General features: G+C 38.2%; 1 protein-coding gene across 2 annotated transcripts in view; it reads left to right on the forward strand.

Annotated features, from left to right (window-relative positions):
- BRD7 (bromodomain containing 7) overlaps positions 1 to 18,863 on the forward strand; it is a 30,895-nt gene that overhangs the window by 2,273 nt on the left and 9,759 nt on the right. The window contains exons 3-12 of one of the 2 annotated variants that reach the window (XM_006273210.4): positions 1,398 to 1,527; positions 2,004 to 2,061; positions 4,548 to 4,692; positions 7,695 to 7,805; positions 12,064 to 12,248; positions 12,552 to 12,638; positions 13,260 to 13,383; positions 14,482 to 14,557; positions 15,315 to 15,422; positions 17,522 to 17,654. In XM_006273210.4, the coding sequence (XP_006273272.1) occupies positions 1,398 to 1,527; positions 2,004 to 2,061; positions 4,548 to 4,692; positions 7,695 to 7,805; positions 12,064 to 12,248; positions 12,552 to 12,638; positions 13,260 to 13,383; positions 14,482 to 14,557; positions 15,315 to 15,422; positions 17,522 to 17,654 (1,157 nt within the window). The remainder of the gene's footprint in view (positions 1 to 1,397; positions 1,528 to 2,003; positions 2,062 to 4,547; positions 4,693 to 7,694; positions 7,806 to 12,063; positions 12,249 to 12,551; positions 12,639 to 13,259; positions 13,384 to 14,481; positions 14,558 to 15,314; positions 15,423 to 17,521; positions 17,655 to 18,863) is intronic. The other variant, XM_006273211.4, reaches the window with a different exon arrangement.

Below are 18,863 nucleotides of genomic sequence, written 5' to 3' on the forward strand. Positions count from 1 at the left end.
GCAAGGAACTTCCTTGCCCTGCCCTGCCACACCAGGTCCCACCCACTGGGCTGTGGAGGCCCCAGGAGGAGGGCAACAGGGCAAGAAGCCCAAGCCTGCAGTGGACAGCCCACGCCTTCCCTCTCCCCCATGGGCTCCACTCTGGCCGTGCTACCCATGGGGGAGAGGGAGCTGGGTTTCTCACTCTGCTTCGCCATCACCTCCCATGAGCAGCAGCCAGGGCTCGGGTGCTGCTGCTGCAGGAGGAAAGGGGCTGCAGACCTGGGTCCCTGGCCGCATAGCCCTGGCAGCTGGGGGGCGCCCCTCTGGTAGGGGTGGGGGTCCTGGAACCTGCATCCTAGTGAGCAAAAGGGGGCAGAGGGAGCTCTGATTTTTCCAGTATAAAAACAACCCAAAATCAAATACTAAAGTTTATAGGTATTCAGAATTGATTTTATTATAGTGATTGAGGCACTGGTAAGCTTCCAAATTGTTTTGATATATTTACAATTTTAAAGCCTTGTGTTCAATTGATACCTATATACACATATATTCTTACACATATATAGTGGCAGTTCATTTTAATCACAGGTTTTGGGCGTTTTAATCAGTGAATTTGCTGGATTTTTTTTTTTAATTTGAGAAAACTAGGATCCCTGCTGATTACCTCAGCAAGCCTGATTTAGGTTCAGTATCTGCACTCTGGTTTTCTGGGACTGGTAAGGAGCAAGTAGCATATTCAAAACAATATTTATTCTTGACCATAAGAACACACAAGAGAGCAAGGATTTTAACATAATAAATGTATATATACAGAAGTCTGTCTAGGTAGAGCTCCTCTTCCTATTCCTCCCAGTCATTAGCTATATCATCTCAACTTTTTCAGACTTTTTTCTAAACATATCTTCCCCATTCTTTACAGAAGTTTAAGCTGTTTATTGTCCTTTTTGTTGTAATCCTTCTGGCTGTTAGTGGAAAAGATTCTCTTTACAGAGTAGTTTGTCATACACAGATATGGTAGGATTGTTGTGTTGTTGTATCTGTGATGGTTCTTGCATATTCCATAGACCAAGGTTTGTTTGGTAATCTCTTATTGGACCAAATATTTATTTGTGAGAGATGTTAAGACAACCTTCCAGGCACAACATTCTTTTCCTTGGGTCTAGAAAAAAATTGGATACAACTTAAGCCAAATACAAGAGTTTTAAAAAAAATCGGATTCATTTGAAGAAGGGGCAGTAAATCTCTGACAGATAATCACAAATAAAGGGTTTTTTAAAAAAAAGATAAACTTGTTCATGTAGTTAATTACTCTATCTTACAGCAGGTGGAGCTAGTACATTAAGATTGAATGTTTCTAAAAGCCTGTGGAGGCTTTGCTTTTTTTTCGTCTCTTGAACTTGCCTATCTGTTTCTAGGAGGATAAAAAGAAACGAGATCGGGAACACCTGGAGAGTGAGGGAGAAAGAGAACTGAGATGTCAGACTCCTGTGAGACTGGAATTGCCACCAGAAAAACCACTGGCAAGTACTTTAGCAAAACAAGAAGGTAAGAAAAATTGAAGTACTTGGTCTGATGGTGGTGCTTTTAAAGCCAAATAATTTTTTTTCAACAATAATGGCCTGTATGAGTGCTGTTTAGTCTGCTGTAGCAACTCCAGTTTTTTAGTATTGAAAACATTTTTGTTTCTTCATATATGTATAAAAAAACTTGGCACTTTATATCATAACAGGCAACATATTGCAAACAAAGAGATGCACACCAAGCCACAAACAAAAGCCTAGCCCATGATAAAGTTCTACTGTTAGTTTAGTGTTTTCAAAACAATGCCTATTACCTCATTCAGTAAGGCTAATTATTAAAGTCGTTTCTGAGTTTTGTTTGCTGCTACAATCTTTTTCATGTGGAAAAAAATTAATATTTGACATTTAGTTTAACATAAGGTAGGTGTTTTGAATAACATTTTTAGGAGTTTTAGTTTCTCTTTGTAATTGTTTCCTTCCCTGCCCCCTTTTCTTTTGTAGAAGTAGAACAAACACCACTTCAAGAAGCTTTGAATCAACTCATAAGACAGCTGCAGAGGTGTGTACTTGCTCTACTAGCTTCCAGAATGATGAAATGAATTTGATAAACCTGGTTGCTAATGGGTGTAACATGAAAAGGTGTTCTTTAAGCCATGTGATGCTTATAGGCTTGGTCAGTTTTGAGGTGCTTGATAGTTATTTTGCTTAGCAACAGCAGCACCATAAACTGACAAACATTGTTGTCAGCACTTGATTTGCTCTGTGTCCATCCGTCCGTCCGTCCAAAAAGGCAGGGAGTGAGAGTTAAGGGAACTTAGGGCAACCTTATAAACTCAGATACTCAAAGCATGGCGTCAGCTTTAGCTTTTCTTCGGTCTTAGACTACCTGTAAATATCCGCTATAATGTTTTAATTGGTTTCAAAGACCATTGAAAAGAAATGGAAAGAATATTATCAGAAATGCTTTAATTCTCAAAAATACACATTATTATATTTGCATTCAATAAGTTGTCTTCAGGTGCAAGAGTATACAATGTTTGTCAAAAATAACCTAATTTACCTAATTTTCAAGTAAGTGAAGGGATTTTATGGATTGATTAAATAAAATGTAAATGTACATGTAAATTAGCTTTGTAAAGTCAAGTGCTGAACAAGAGCATTTTAATAAGTTAAGTTTGTCAAGCAAAGTTTTTTTTGTTTTTGAGGGCTTTTCTTGGTTATGTTTTTGTGGTATGAAGCCACCAGGCCTCTTAAATAAAGCCTTCCCTAATTCTGTGGGAGGAAAATTCATAGCCTGTGCCTACCTTACAAATGTGAAGATGATAAATAGCATCCAGCTGAAAAGCTAGCTTTGCTAACCAATCTCAGTTACCAGGTTCTTGATGTCTCCATATATCAGGTTCACAAAATGGTATATAGCTTTAAAGTGTTTCACTTTCAATAATTAAAAGTTTTAGTTATTTTGTAGTAATTTTTCAAGTTTTAAAAATACTGAAGTTCAGTTAATTCAGTTTCTCAACTACAAGGGTGCCCAGCCCAGCCCAGCCCCTGGCTTGTTTACTTTTCATTCCATCCAGGAAGAGCACGCAGCAACTGCTGCAGCGTCCTTAGCCTGACGAAGGGTTTTTGAACCCGAAAGCTTGCTTAATAACTATTCTCCAACCATTTGGGTTGGTCTAATAAAAGATATCAAATTCACCCAAGGAACCTTGTCTTGTTAAGGTAGTAATTTAAAATTCAGTCTTCAGATGAAGAGGAAGTAGTAAAAGCCAATTCAGTATTTAGACAGTTTAGGCAATGGAGGACAAACACAAGAGGGGAAGACAGGCCTTGGTGTAAATCACTAGCATTTAAAATAATCTCCAGCTCTTTAATAAAAATAAACTCCAGCACATGCTTTCTCTCTAATATCAGTGTTTCTAAAAGGTCAATCACAAAAGTACATTGGTGCTACTTATAATCTTGCATCAAATCTGATTTTGACATTTGACAGTAACATTTGTGTGAGGACAAAAAATAAGTTCCCCTTCAATTTATAACTGTGTGTAAGACTTTCTTCAACTAATAACTTAAAGCTGCTTTTGGCCTATTGCGATGCTACTTTCCTGTAGATCTTTCAAGTACATTGATACAAAGATACGTACACGCACACAGTAATGTGCAGACACCTCACCAACTGCTCTATGATTAAAAATAATAAATGCTACTTTGTCAACATGGCTATATGTTAAAATATTTAGGATGATTGATTATATTAGTTCTTTAATGTGCTTATCAGTGTTTTTAAAATGTGATGGTTTTTTGCTTCTGCCCTCTTGCTGACAGACTGGGCTCTTGGATGTTCCCAGGGCTGCCATTTTTAAAGGTTTATGGCTGCACCTTTTCTGATATCCTTCAACAAATCAAAATAAAGCACTCCCCTAAAGTTAACTGATTCCAGTTGGATGAAAGGTCAAGCTTGTTACCTTGAGCTGGGATAAGGTACTAAACTTGCATAAGATATATGGTGAAGAAATTTGGTAGAATCCAGCTGACTAGGCAAAGCCATCAACTTACGTATTTAACTACCGCATAATATCAACTTGTGATTGTCGCATTCAGAAAGCTGTTTTTGGATTTTCTGATCATGACCTTTACAAAAGATTGAACAAAAATCTGATTCTGAGTGGTTCTAAGTTTAAAAAGAGTTTTAAAATTAAACTAGAACCAAAATATGTTTGTTTTGCAACAATAAACTTTATCTTTCAAGACCAGTACAAGTAATCCTTTTCTCTCCCTCTGATCTGGTTAGAAAGCAATACCCATTAAAAAAAAGAAACACAAAATGTTTCTCACCTTTTTAAAAAAAAAAAAAAAATCCTCAGAGAACCTGCAAATAGTCAGCCTACAAGTATGGAACAAACTGAATGATTGTACTGATGTGAGACATGTCTTGCTTCAGTTCTGTGGTTCCTTTCAACTTTGTTTTTCTTCTTCTGATAATTCCAATCTCAATATGTTCTGTGTTGTTAAAATTAAACAAGTGTTTTTTTCATGTCTTAACAGAAAAGATCCAAGTTCATTCTTTTCATTTCCTGTAACTGACTTCATTGCTCCTGGCTACTCCATGATCATTAAACATCCAATGGATTTTAGTACCATGAAAGAAAAGATCAAGAACAATGGTTACCAATCCATTGAAGAATTAAAGGTATTTATAAGATATTGTTTAATACTGCTCTATAAGGTAAAATGACATTGGGGGCACTAGCAGTTGTACTATCCTGGCTTATTCAATCTTTCATTTAAGTTGTCTTGAACTCCACCTTTATGGATAGATATATATATAGTTGGCAGAAATCAGCGCGTCTGGCTTCAGCAGTATTTTCTGCTGATCAAACATACTTGTATGCATGTGAACAATTTTTTTTTTTTTTAATTTTCAGTATGTGTCCAGAAAAAAAAATGGATGACAAACAAAAACTTCTAAAGCATTGCATAGAATAATAATGTTTCAAGAAGGTCATACGCTTTTTAATGGGGATATCTGCAATCTATTTTCAGGCCTACCAATCTGAATAGTTTTCTTGTATGATATAATTTAATGACTTTTCAGCATTATGTCAATGAAGTTTAACATTTACATCTCCTAGTTTGCATTACAAACAAAAATGTAGGCTTTTAACTATAATTCTTTTAAAGAATATAAAATATTCAAGTCAGTAGAAAACTGAAAGAGAATGTTTCAATAAGAAGCTTTACTTCAGAGTCCAAAGAAACTATCAGCTTGTCCCTCAGTTCTGTTTCATATTTCTCTGTATGGGAATCAAATGGTAGCATTTATAGTGGACAGCATTTCTGTTAAAAAGTGAGGGATCTGATTAATCAAGTTTTTCTTTCTTAATATTTTTCCCCATTATCTCTGCAAAAATACTTGCCTCTTTTATATTTGTCTTCTGTATAATGGGTTTAATCCTGTGATCTCCATGAAGAGTTGTCTGTATGTACCACCGCCTTCACTTCCCATTAATTTAAAAAAATACAGTCAAATATCTGTCACATTATTTTGGTCTCGGTAACAAATCTGTCATTTTAAGAGGTCAGCTGAAATCTTCAGGACTTGGTTTATCTACTGCAATGGGAAAGAATTTGCCTTCACTGGGACATCTGAGAACAGTCTTATGTTCAATGGAATCTGATTAGGGATGCTATTTAGAGTTCTGGATAAACACAGTTATCATATTGATGTTTTGAGGCTTCCCAAATTAATTTTGGAATGCAGAAATGTTATACGCTATGTTGCTTGCATGACATAAGTGATTCCCCAAAAAATCCAGGAAAAAACTGGGAAGGATGGAGGCCATAACAGATATAATCAAGGAGAGTAGAGGAATGATTCTGTTCCTGTCAAATAGGTGTTTCTCTAGTTTACACATGCTAACAATCATAGAAACTGTTTTTTTAACAGAGTTACACCCATAGCCCTTAATTTTTGTTTGCGTTTCTCACGCACTTGAATTTGCAAAAAATCAGGATGCACAAGGATTACTGCTCAGATCATGCAATAATGATCATGAGGTTACCTGTGTACTTTTGCAGATATTGCAAAGTACCATTTTGAAGGGTAGCAATATTACCAAATTCCCTAACACAACTGACTTAAACTGAAGCAGTTGGTCTCACCTGTACTTAGCTTAGACTGTGACTACTACTTCCTTAGACTTGATGAAACATAAGGTGTTTGATACCAAAATGCTTGTCTGACATCTCCCCCAACTATAAAAGTTGGTCTAATAAAATATGTTCCTCATCTCACAAATCTTGCTAACCTCAGAAGTTTAATTTTTGAGTAACATGCATGCAGTTTGTGCAGATAGTATCTAAATTAGTTACCTTTTTTAATTTTGTATTTAATCAGATGCATATTCTTACTCAGAACTCTGAAACAAGACAAAAACATTCACTGTTGTTTCATCTGGTTCAGATTTAATCTGGCAGAAGCATCTAGACAATCTGTTTCTCTCAGCTTTTTGGCTTCTTCCCTCTTCACAAACATCAGGACTGATTCATAGTGGAAGACTGTTAGCTCTGCAAAGAGCATTTCTTGTTTCCCTCTGTCTCTGAGGTACCAAGGTAACATCTGGCCCCTCGGCGATTTAACAAAAGCCATTCAATCAAATAAAGGTATATAAAGATTGTTCTGTCTGCAAATGTTTAAATAATGATTTAAAATGGAATTCCAAATTTTTGTGTTCTTAAAATGTAGTCGGATCCAGTTATGAAATTAACCAGAAAATAGTTCTAAACAAGTTTTCTTGGTGTTGAGTGTTAATTTCATAGAGCAGTACAACTTAATGAACAAACATACATAATGTTTCCTTTCTACTAATAGATCATAAAATAAAAAAGATAATTGAGATAATTAGGGTGCTGTTCTGTACTGGTAAACCAAACGGCTGCATTGAATTATATTCCTTTTGTATAATCTTACAAAATTTCACTGACTGGATTTATTGGTAAGCGGCCGATTTTAAAACAAAATGGTCAGGAGTAATTCAGTTTTTCTTTTCTATTTTTAATTCATTTGTTTAATTTTTAAACAGTTTTAAATATTTGAGTATTAACTTTATTCTGGAGTAAAAATAAAGTGAATCTACAATGCGCAGCCTTAAACTGGTGTTTAGTTACTCCACTTCAGTGTAAGTCTCTCTCACATTTTGGAGTGAGTATGCTGGTTGTGTCCCTTTCTCTGCTCATTTTTATCCTGGGCAGCTGTTTGTTCAGTAGAAACTTACTCCTCCCCATATCTAATACCAGGATTTATAATAGCACCTACTGCAGGCATCTAGCTTGAGAGAACTGGTCACGTCTGCTTTGGACTGTGAAGTAAAATCTAGGGTAAATTATTCTGTGGTAATAATATTGTGTATTGACACTTAGTGTAACTTCATCTATGCATTTTCCCCATCCCAGCCTGGGTACAGCCAGAGGCAAAATGTTCCAGCTCTGGCCAGATTCAGCCCATGAGTTGTATGCTGCCAATGTGTTTTAAATAAAGTAAAAACATGCTTTAATGAAATTATCCTCTTATTTATGAATTTCCATGAGATTTGTTACCTTCAACTGAAGACACGGCTCGTATTGTATCAGTATTCTAATATCACATCTTTCAAAATTGGCTTAACTTATTTTATGAATTAATTTTTTGTTCAGGACAACTTCAAACTGATGTGTACTAATGCCATGATCTACAATAAACCAGACACCATTTATTACAAAGCGGCAAAGAAATTACTGCACTCAGGGATGAAAATTCTTAGCCAGGTAAGGGAATATTATAAATAATCAGATGTTTTTGTAGTTATTTTAAAAGACGTAGGAAGATCCTCATGTTTTCTATTAAACAGTCTGAAATAATGTTTTTAAAGGATCTCTCCTCTTCATGTCGTGTTCGGTTTCAGATAGTTCAAAGGGATATCAAAAGGAATTGTTCTTTTCTATAACGTTTCCATTATCTGTGCCAAATAAGCTACTTCTGTTTCAGGGAATTCATATCTGGGAGAAGGATTTACTTTACTTTCTAACTCTAAAGTTTGCTTTTGCATAAATATAAATTAACGTCACAGACATGCTCATATAGATGAAGGAAGGTAAGAACTGTTGAATCATCTTCCAGGATCTGTCATATAATACAGGAAATACAGTTTTGCCAGCTTACCCATTTATAACTTGTGTTTGGGTAAAGCATATCTTCCAAAGAAGCATCTAAAAGATGGATAATTCATCCATTTCTTTGATAGCTTGTTCCCCACTCTTTGGTATTCTAATATCACATCTTTCACAATTGGTTTAACATATTTTATGAATTCATTTTTTTGTCAGGACAATTTCAACTTATTTCCAGCTTGAATTTGTTTGGCTGCAGTTTCTAATCCAGTGGTCCTCAGTGTTTTCAGACTCATGGCACCTGTCATTGGACTTGAAGCATCTCTCGCTAACTTTTGTGACTTGGATTGGTACCCTGTTTCAAAATCTGAATGTATATATTACAGTGCTTACCCTCCTTGTTGAGGGGCCAGGCAGTAGATTTGAGGGATCTTCCAGGGAGGGACAAGCCTGAGCCTGCTCTTATCTGCTTCTCTCTTCATACCTCGTGGCACCATTCAAAGGATCTGGTAGCACCCCAGGGTACCATGGCACTCTGGTTGAGAATCACTGTTCTTATCCATTTATTCATGCTCTGCGTTTCTCTGTTAGATCAAAGACCTTAATATCCAGTATTTTTACTTTGCAAAGGTACTTTGACACTAGCCAAGTTACCTCTCCATCTTCTCTTTTGATAAACCTACCAGACTGAATTCAGGTCTTCCCATATACAGCCTCTTTTCTACCTCCTGAATTATTTTTATGGCTCTTAATGGCACATCTTCTAATTTTTCAGTAGCCCTTTTAAAATGTATTCACCAGAGTTGAAAAACAGATTGGCATGTTCAAGAGTCCTCTGCTTCCTGCACTGCAACCTTCTTCTCTCTTTTTCTAAGCAGGATCCAGCTTACTGAAAATTTGATCTTTCCTGTTGCATATCTTAGAAATGGGAAGTTCAAGCAACAAAATAATACTACTAAAAATCTCATGTTCCTTGGACTGCAAAGCCCAGCACCTACATTCAATCTATCATAATATTGTAGCATAGTGTATCTGCCCTTTGACATTTTATTAGTGTTTACACTGGAGACTGGGAGAAATATTTTGCTTCAATAAATAGTTGGATGACAAGCCTAAAATAGCTATGATTTTTCTTAAGGCTGAAACAGTTTCATCTAAGAAACCTACCAGGAACTAAGAAAATTATACAAGATGAGAACCTCCTACCCCTCCCCACCCAGTTTTCAACATAAAAACTAAGTTTGCAGGTATAGCTACAGTCAGCAATCAGTAGCAGTAAGCTGCTCTAAAACCTCTTATTCCATCTTGGAAGTTCTTATGCCAGTATCCCAGTGGATAAGCTTAAACTGCAAAATAGCACTTCTGTCCATATAGCTCCATCTGTGTCAGAGCTTTTGCTTATTTTACTTATCACAGCTATGTTGGTTAGTGGTCTGTTTGTGTGTCTGTGTTTGCATTTTTCCCCCTTATTGCCCCTAACATGCAACTGTCTCTTCATAATTTTCTAGTAGGCCTTTTCTAAGTACAAAGCACATTTAATGTGACTTTTCTAGGTACAAAGCATATTTAATTGATTATGCTTTTAATCATAGAAAAATTAAGGTTGGAAGGGACCTCAGGAGGTCATCTAGTCCAATCCCCTGCTCGAAATAAGACCATCCCCAACTAAATCGTATCAGCCAGGGCTTTGTCAAATTGGGCCTTAAAAACCTCCAGGATGGAGATTCTGCCACCTGTTTAGGTAACCTGTCCAGTGCTTCACTACCTTCCTAGCGAGAGAGTTTTTCCTAATGTATCCAGCCTAAACCTCCGTTGCTGCAACTTGAGACCATTGCTTCTTATTCTGTCATCTGTCAACATGGAGAAGAGTTTAGCTCCATCCTCTTTGTAACCACCCTTCAGGTAGTTAAAGGCTGCTGTCAAATTCCCCCTTGGTCTTCTCTCAAGTTTAAGGTTAACCAGTGTTGTCACAACCCAAAGTTGTGATTTTTTATTTGTGTGCGCGCGCTTCGGCACCGCTAAATTATTTCCCGCCAAATTTGTCGCTTTCTTTGCACGGTAGAGTTCTCTGCTGCTAGAGAACTCTGGTGCAGCGGGGGATTTCCCTCCAGATTGCAGCTTCTTTGCAGTGTGCATCTCTTTCTTGCACCGTAGTGATACACATTGCAAAGAAGTCCCGCCATTTGTATTAGGATCCGCGCCATGTTATTGGCCGATTCCTAATTTAGGCACACGTGGCGGCTAGCGATTGGCTTGCTAGCCGTACAAAAGGCTTGGGTAGTTTCCGCCCAAGCCGGAGGAGGGAGGAAGAGAGAGAGATTCTGTGTGAAGATCTCTAAGCGCTGTGGACCCTCGCGGACCCGACGCGCCTCCCCTAAGCAGGCAAGAGAGGCAATAGAACCGAGCCTATGGAGCTTTTGCTTCTCGCCTCTCCCCGTCACTGAGTGCAATCCTAGACGTATCCTTTTCCTGTAATTTCGGACCCCGCGGAACCTAGCAAACTCCGGGGAAAACTTATCGGACCCATAGAGCCTGAATAACTCCGGGGAAATTTTCGAACCCAACTTAACCGGACCCGCGGAGCCTAGCAAACTCTGTGGGAGCAATCGTTTTGTCAGAATCCTCCAACGAGGGTTCAAGCGGGAGCTGTGCCTGGTAACTTGTCCAGCCTACACCGATACCATCTTTGGGTGTAAGTAAACAATCTTTTCAATCAACCATTACGCCTCCGTGAATAATTCTAACTCACATGTGCAAAACCACTTCGCAGCTCTCTCCCACCCTGCGTGTCCGGGCTGCCAGCCGCAGCCCGCGTGCACCGGAGACGGGTCCGGTACGACCCCGGTTCGTCCCTGGCTTGCCCATGGCGGCCAGAGTGGGATCGGAATCACCGCCGCGCATGGCGACGAGGGTGGGCTCGGGGCCTGGCCCACACAAGTGTAATGCTCTCAAAGAAAGGGAATGTATCTCTGCAGTGTCACTATCAAATTTGTATAGAGGGCAGTGTTATGTGGTCCATAGTTTGATCAGGATTACCACAGTCACATTTTGCAGAACTCCCTGCTATATGAAAATCCAAAACTACTGTCATCACAACGGCGACCGAACGCACAACAGCCTTCCAGTTGATGGAGCAACAACCATAAAAATCAGTTCCATGAGGGAGCCAAAGTCTGCTTTTCTGAAGTCCAGGGTCAATACTCTGCTGCTCTCCTTTCTTCCCTTTGTCAGGATCCTGAACTCAAACATCTCGTGCTCACTGCTACCCATGTTGCCATCCATTTCTGCATCCCCCACCAATTCTTACCTGTTTGTGAGCAGCATGTCAAGAAGAGCACAGCTCCTAGCTGGTCTATCCAACATTTTGGCCAGGAAGTTGTCCCCAGCGCTCTCCAAAAACTTCCTGGATTTCCTATGCAGTGCTGTATTGCCCTCCCAGCAAACGTCAGGGTGACTGGCGTCCCCCAGGAAAACCTTTCAGTGTTAAAACTGCTTGAAAAAACTTTGAAATTGTAATAGGCCACATGAATAACTGGTGTAGTCAGTAATTATTTGTGACTGTTACAGTTGTAACCACTTGGAAACAAAGATCATCAAGTGCCCTTATTTTCTCATGAACCTTCTTCCCATACTGACTTTCTTATGCTATTCCAATGATAATCAGTTAAATAAAATTAATGTTAGTGTTTGAGAAATGATAGAATTGAGTTTTTCGCTCACTATCAGGTGCCATGCTAGAGCTAGTTTGCCAATTAAATACAGAATGTATTAGTGTTTCAAGTATTTAATTTTCCATTGTTTAGATTGCATGTTTTAGTTGGCAGTATTGAAAGGAGGGCATTTAACTCGGCCTTTCTGTTAAGTAATAAAAGGATTAACTAAAGATATGAAATAAACATTTCTGATATGTTTTTAGGAGAGAATTCAGAGTTTGAAACAGAGCATAGAATTCATGGCTGACCTGCAGAAGACCAGGAAACAAAAAGATAAGACAGAATTGCAGCCAAATGGTGAAAACGATCATGTCCTTGCAAAAGACAAAGAAGAATCTATGGAAACTGATGTAAAAACCTTTAAAACTCCCAACAAGGAACAAAAAAGGTAAAGAGCTATTAAAGTATTGTCTTAGTACTGATTTTAAAGTTACACCCAGTCTAATTTCACTGAAAGAAAGCAACTCCTACAGAGTAGTGGACATAACCTCATATATTTCTGGCACTGGTGTGTGTTCCAAGATAATCTGATTCCTTATCTCTTAGGACTTAGTCTTGGAGGTTTTTTCCTCCTTTTATTCTAGATTCTTCCAAATGTCAAAATAATTAGAAAAAACTGCCCATTTAGAGCCATGTTAGAAAATATCTGTATTTTGCATTGAATAATTTTGCTTAAATCTAACAACTCTAGCTCCGAACTTGTTTTGGATTGCCAGACTACCTCCAGTCCTCAAATTCTGTGCAGACTGCCATGCATCTTTATCAACCAACTTTCAAGGTGGGGAGCAAGTTGATGGACATAAGCAAGTTTGCATCTAAACTTATGTAATCTGAGGTTTCTTATGGCAAGTACTGACTGTTTGCTGCTAGATGTCTAAGGTACACTTGTGATCACTTACTGCTGTGTGCAACTGCAGCAGTTACACTAAATTTAGATATCCATGAATATCCCAAAATTACGTGTGAATCGATTACTTGATTTTTTTTTTGATTTTTTTTTTTGATTTTTTTTTCCCCCCCCTGAAGATTATCCTTCTTAGGTCCTTTGTCCCACTGTAGCAATGAGAGTGCCTCAAATGGGCAATCCTTTATAATTGGAGAAACTTTTATACTCCGAAGTGTCTTTAGCTTTAGGTCCAGAGAGCACCAAATTATTTGCAGATGAATCAACTATATGTCTTCCAGACAAATGTGTATTTTTCTTAATTATATTTTTCTTAATTACATTAAATATATTCAAGCCAAACTCTCTTTTGTATATTAGTTGGTGTGCAGAAACAGTCGTTATTTTAATCTGACAGAGAGCGTTTCTTTGTTGTACCCTTGCCAATATTAATAAATGATTTGATGATTTTGCTGGTTTAAGGCAGGTAAAGAGAAAATTATTTCTTATTTTCAGGAAAGACAAAGATCTACTTGAGGAAAAATTAAGAAACAATAATTTGGAGAGGGAACAGGAACAGATTGATCGTATTGTTAGAGAATCAGGAGGAAAGTTAACAAGACGACTTGCAAACAGTCAGGTAAATATTGGGCAGGTGTGAAAACTCCATTTACTTTGCAGTGAATCTTGCACACCTCTAACATTCATGTTAAAAGCCACAGAGTAAGAACCAAAAAGTATTTAAGCCTTCAAAAACATTGCTCTTCTAGATATGGTGTTCTCTAAAAACAGGCTACCAACTAGATTTAATTATACAAGTGTTCTTGTGTTGCAGGTGTTGGAGGTAGAAGAGACCTAAGAGTAAACGATCAGGCCCATTTACGTTTGACTAGATGTTTGAATGCAGTCTTAAGTGAAAAAATCTGCATGAATTCTTTATAGCATTAAGCATGTCCGTCATTTGCTGTAATTTTTTAATTCAACTGCTAGGCCCTTAAAGGTAGAATTTCATTTAGTTATCTATTCAGAACGGCTATGCTTAGTGCCATATTTCCTCATGTACAACACACCTTGGACTTGAAAAAAACAAGTGTGTATTACAATCTGCTTTTCAAAAACAAGTTATTTCTTTGTACGATAGCATCATCTAGGGAGCGAAGCCTGCTCTTTGTTCTGCTCCCTATGAAACACTACAGAATTGACTTCTGTTTTTACCTGGTAAGTGGCAGAACCTGCTCTTACCATATTTTTCACATACAATGTGCACTCCAATTGCCAGCAGCCCTTTGGGAGAACGATGTACGTAATATGCAAGAGTATACAGTCATCTGGAGTACAGTGCATTGTTGAGACTATACATATGGGACCTACTAATAAAGACCACAAAATTGTGAGCATTTTTTAACACAAGAAGTTAAGTCTCTGATGCACAGGACAAAACATTCAGGAGTAAACAAATAGTTATCACTTCATTTTTAAAATCCCAGGTGGATTTTGACATTTAACACACTGATGGTTAAATGCTTTGGATTTAGACCAGTAGTAAAGATACTGAAAAAGGAGAAAGTTAACATTTAAGGTTATGCTTCAAACCTGCTTTGCATTTCTTAGTATGGGGAAAATCCTTTTCAGTTATTTAGTCCATAGTTGTAAGGAGAAAAAAATAAAAGGTTTCCATCAGTAAGACACTAGAACTCTTAAATGTTGTCACATAATCCTGTTTTAATTTTTATTTCAGTGTGAGTTTGAAAGAAGAAAACCAGATGGTACAACAACCCTGGGACTTCTTAATCCAGTTGACCCTAATGCAGGAGGTATGTCTTTGTTGAACATGTTAATAATGAATTAATTCCTAGATTCCCCTCTTGGTGTCTGGTTTAGATCCCACTGCTGGAGAATGATGTTTATTGGCACACTGTGCAGATTTGCCAAAAATGGCCACTAGAGGCTCATTTGGATGACTGAGCACATGTAGTCATCTCACTTCTACCCTCTAGTGCAGGTTGTTGCCAGCTAAAAGAGGGCATGGCTAGAGTTTATTACTATTAACTGTCTCCAGAATAGGAGGAAGCATAAAGGTGATGAAGCTTTCCTCTCTCCTTCCGTCTTCTGCATCCAGTTTGTCAGCAAAGAGGTATCAGGGTCAGTGTTCAGTTGTTTATGTTTCACATTAATTTCTCTTGTGTTAGACTCCCCCAGCAAGGGAAAGGCACGAAGGAGGAAGACTGTTCTAATTTATCTTCAGCATGCCCTTACAAACAATGAATTTCCATGGAAGGTGCTAATAAATATTTACCCAGTAAATCTTCTGGTCTTGCTTTTAAATGGGTTGATGCTTGTTTAAACATGAACATGAGCTTAGGTAAAAATATAATTTGGGGACTAGTATTGGAAGTTTGTTTTAGTCCTGTCTTAAATTCTTTTCTCTGAAAACATCAGCATCTAATGCCTTCAGGGGTTGGACTAATGCATTTGAGAATTTTTTAATGTGTCTATATTTGAATAGTAAAGGTTTCTGAAGTTGTACATGTCCATGGCATCCTTCAGATTAAGTTATGTACTGTGTTACAGAACCAGGTTACTGCACTGTAAAGCTGGGTATGACAGCTGGAAGACTTCAGTCAGGAGTTAATACTTTACAAGGATTCAAAGAAGACAAAAGGAACAAAGTTACTCCAGGTGAGTGTTTGGAGGGGGTGGGGTTGGGTTTGTTTGGCTGTTTGTTTTTTTTCACCCTAAGAGTCCTTCCTTTTAAACAAAAACAGCTAAGGTACTTTTTGGGTTTTTTAATCTAAACTATGTTTCAGTTTTGCTATAGCATGGAAATAAATATTATGCTTTGATAGATGAAATTGGTGTCCTTAATGTCCCTTGAAACAAAGTGGTGCATTTTATTGCCTGTCAAAAAAACTGACTTCTCCAGTCTAATTGTGTATATGTTAGAAAGAATACACTTTATTTGCATGTGTACATACAAATAGGCAGGTAGGTTCTTCATTTGTAGGTGGAACTACCAGATTAATTATGTTAGTAAGGGCACACAGTTTTCATATCCATGCTTTTGCAGATATAGACAGACTGGTATACCAATTACATGATTAGACAAAGATATTAGGTATTGACTGATATATTTTTAGGATGTAACACTTCATAGACATTAGGGCTGGAAGGGACCTCGGAAAATCATCGAGTCCAGCCCCCTGCTCCAGGGGCAGGAAGTCAGCAGGGAGCATAGGATCCCAGCAAGATAAACATCCAGTTTTCTCTTGAAGGCATTCAAAGTAGGTGCTTGAACCACCTCCGATGGCAGGCTATTCCAGACCTTGGGGGCTCAGACAGTAAAGAAATTCTTCCTTATGTCCAGCCTGAAACGGTCTTGCAGGAGTTTATAACCATTAGACCTTCCCTTGGGGCACTCTGTTGAACAAAAAGTTCCCCCAGATCCTGGTGGACACCCTTTACAGACTTATAGGTGGCCATCAGATCGTCCCTGAGCCTGCGCTTTTCCAGCTCTCAGCCTGTCATCATAAGGTCTGTTTTCCCGACCTCTGATCATGCGCGTGGCTCTTCTCTGGACTCTCTCAAGCTTCTCCACATCCTTTTTGAATTGCGAGCCCAAAACTGGATGCAGTACTCCAGCTGTGGCCTCACCAAGGCCAAGTACAATGGGAGAACGACGTCCTGGGATTTGCTTAAGAAGCATCTATGGATGCAAGCCAGCATTTTGCTTGCTTTACTAGCTGCAGCATCGCATTGAAGGCTCATGTTCATCTTGTGGTCAATCATGACCCCCAAGTCCCTTACATACATAGTGCTAGCCCGCATAGCACTGCCGAGCCTATAAGGATGCTGCAGGTTTTTCCTCCCAAGGTGGAGAACCTTGCATTTTTCAGTGTTAAACACCTCACCATACTTTTGTAATTAAAATTACAGATTTAGCCCACTTCTGGTATAGGAACATGAAGATGCAACAGGCAATACATTCTTCCAGGCAGTTAATCCCTCTCCCATTACCTACATATTCTTAGAAAACAATGTACACAGTTGAGACAATTCACCTTTTAATTACATGGGGACTATTCTAATATAATAAAAGCCTTTGTCTGTCTGTAATGTTCTGGGCCACCTACACATGCGCTACCAGGAGGGCCCAAAGTGTTATGGACAGAGGGGACAAGGGAGCTGTTGCGCCTCCTCTCCTCCCTTCTTGAAAATTTCAGTGGGGATTCCATTAGCTCCAGATGCCCTATCGTTCTTTATCTGCTTGATGATTTTCCTCACCTTGTCAAGAGTTGAAGGAATTCCAAGATCATTTCTGACTGGATGTTGTTGGATGGAGTTGAAACCACCCTTAACAACAACAGAGTCTCAATTGAGAGGGGGAGGTGGTGGAGATCAGGGGAGGAAAGGAGGGGAACGGGGAGGGGGGGCAAATGCCCCCATCATTCATGATGGGCAGTTTGCTAGTATTACATAAATGCTATATCACAAAGAAGGAAAATAGGAAAAAAAACACTTAAGTCCACCTAGTTTCTATTTTTGGCCAAACTTATACTCTCATATATTTGTACGTACATATTTATCCCAAAAATCTATTTTCGTATATTTTCTAATGACTTAATACAGTACAGTTAGAACATTTGTGTATACACTGCATTTTCAGTAGAATGCAGTGCTAGATGTTCTGTGTTTTTAGGACCACTTAAAATTGCATTATAACTTAATTGAATATTTGCTTGTGTAACATAAGACTGATTTGTTTTTTTATTATTCAATAGTGGCATACTTGAATTATGGACCCTACAGTTCATATGCTCCAACCTATGACTCCACATTTGCAAATATCAGCAAAGAAGATTCTGATTTAATCTACTCAACATATGGGGAAGATTCTAATCAAGTATATTCCACGTAAGTAACCAGATATATTCCAGCTTCCAGTATTTACAGAAGTTATGCAGAAAAGGTGAGAGTTTGCATAGATTTGTTTTGGGATTTTTTTCTATTACAAGCTATATATACTGGGGGGAGGAAAGGAGGAGAGCAAATATTCCAGACTTTTTCCTAGCCAGTAGTAGCTTTGGTACCATAAGTGTATCTAAATCATCATTTTGCCCCGTATTCGTGGGATAGTTGGTCTTCAGTTTTCCTCATCACAAAGGAGAACTTTGTGTATTAAGTTTTCCAGTTTCATCTGTAATGCTTACTATTAGCAATAAGGCAAATTGATTAGAAGCTACAGTCTGAATAAACTGCTGGTCAAATTCTTGTTTGTAGGCTACAGACTCTTTTGCCTGAACTTGCTCCCACTCAGTTTGCAAGCCCAGCCCAACAGTTTGGCTGTTTAGAGAAGTCCTGAGCCAGTGTCCCAGTTCTTCTCTCAGAATTTCCATGCTACACCTTTAGCAGTCCAGTCTGTAGGGCTGTAATTTATGTAAAAAAGGATTAGCTTTTAACCCCTATAATCACTCAGTGCAAATGCATCAACTTTAAAATAACTTGTAAATGGCATGTGACAATTCAATAATGGGACACTGAACCTCAAAATCATACTTCAAGAGTATTGTTAAACATCTACAAACCCTTATTTGAAAGAGAGTTACTTTAAAATACTCAAATTTTCAGAAGATCTGAAGAGATGGCTAGCTACATGATGATTTTAAAAACTGCTTCATCTGTTTCCCAAGTTTGTGTTAACAGTACTAATAGTATGACCACAAGGCTTGGCCGTGATTCTCATACCTACTTGGTTTTGAGGAATATGTTACAGCATGTTCTCTCTTAGCCATTTTCCTGTATCCATCTATAAAAATAGCTAAAAGCCAGTAATTAAAAAATTAAACTCATCGTTCTTGAATAACGGTTTAAAATCTGAAGCAAAGTATTAAAGGCTATGCATGTATAGAGCAGTGATTCTCAACCAGGGTGCCACTGCACCCTGTGGAAACATGAGATGATTTAAGCATGCCACACAATATTAGCACTTTCATGATTCACAAGGTAAAGTTAGAGATTTCAAATAGGAATAGTGTCAAAAGATCAGAACCGGTTATGTTTCTCAGTCCTTTGTAACAGAAAAACTGCTGTCTCTTAGCTTTTTTATGACCATGGAACAAAAAA

The sequence above is a fragment of the Alligator mississippiensis genome, chromosome 10, assembly GCF_030867095.1.
Source record: "Alligator mississippiensis isolate rAllMis1 chromosome 10, rAllMis1, whole genome shotgun sequence".
Classification (NCBI taxonomy): Eukaryota; Metazoa; Chordata; order Crocodylia; family Alligatoridae; genus Alligator; species Alligator mississippiensis.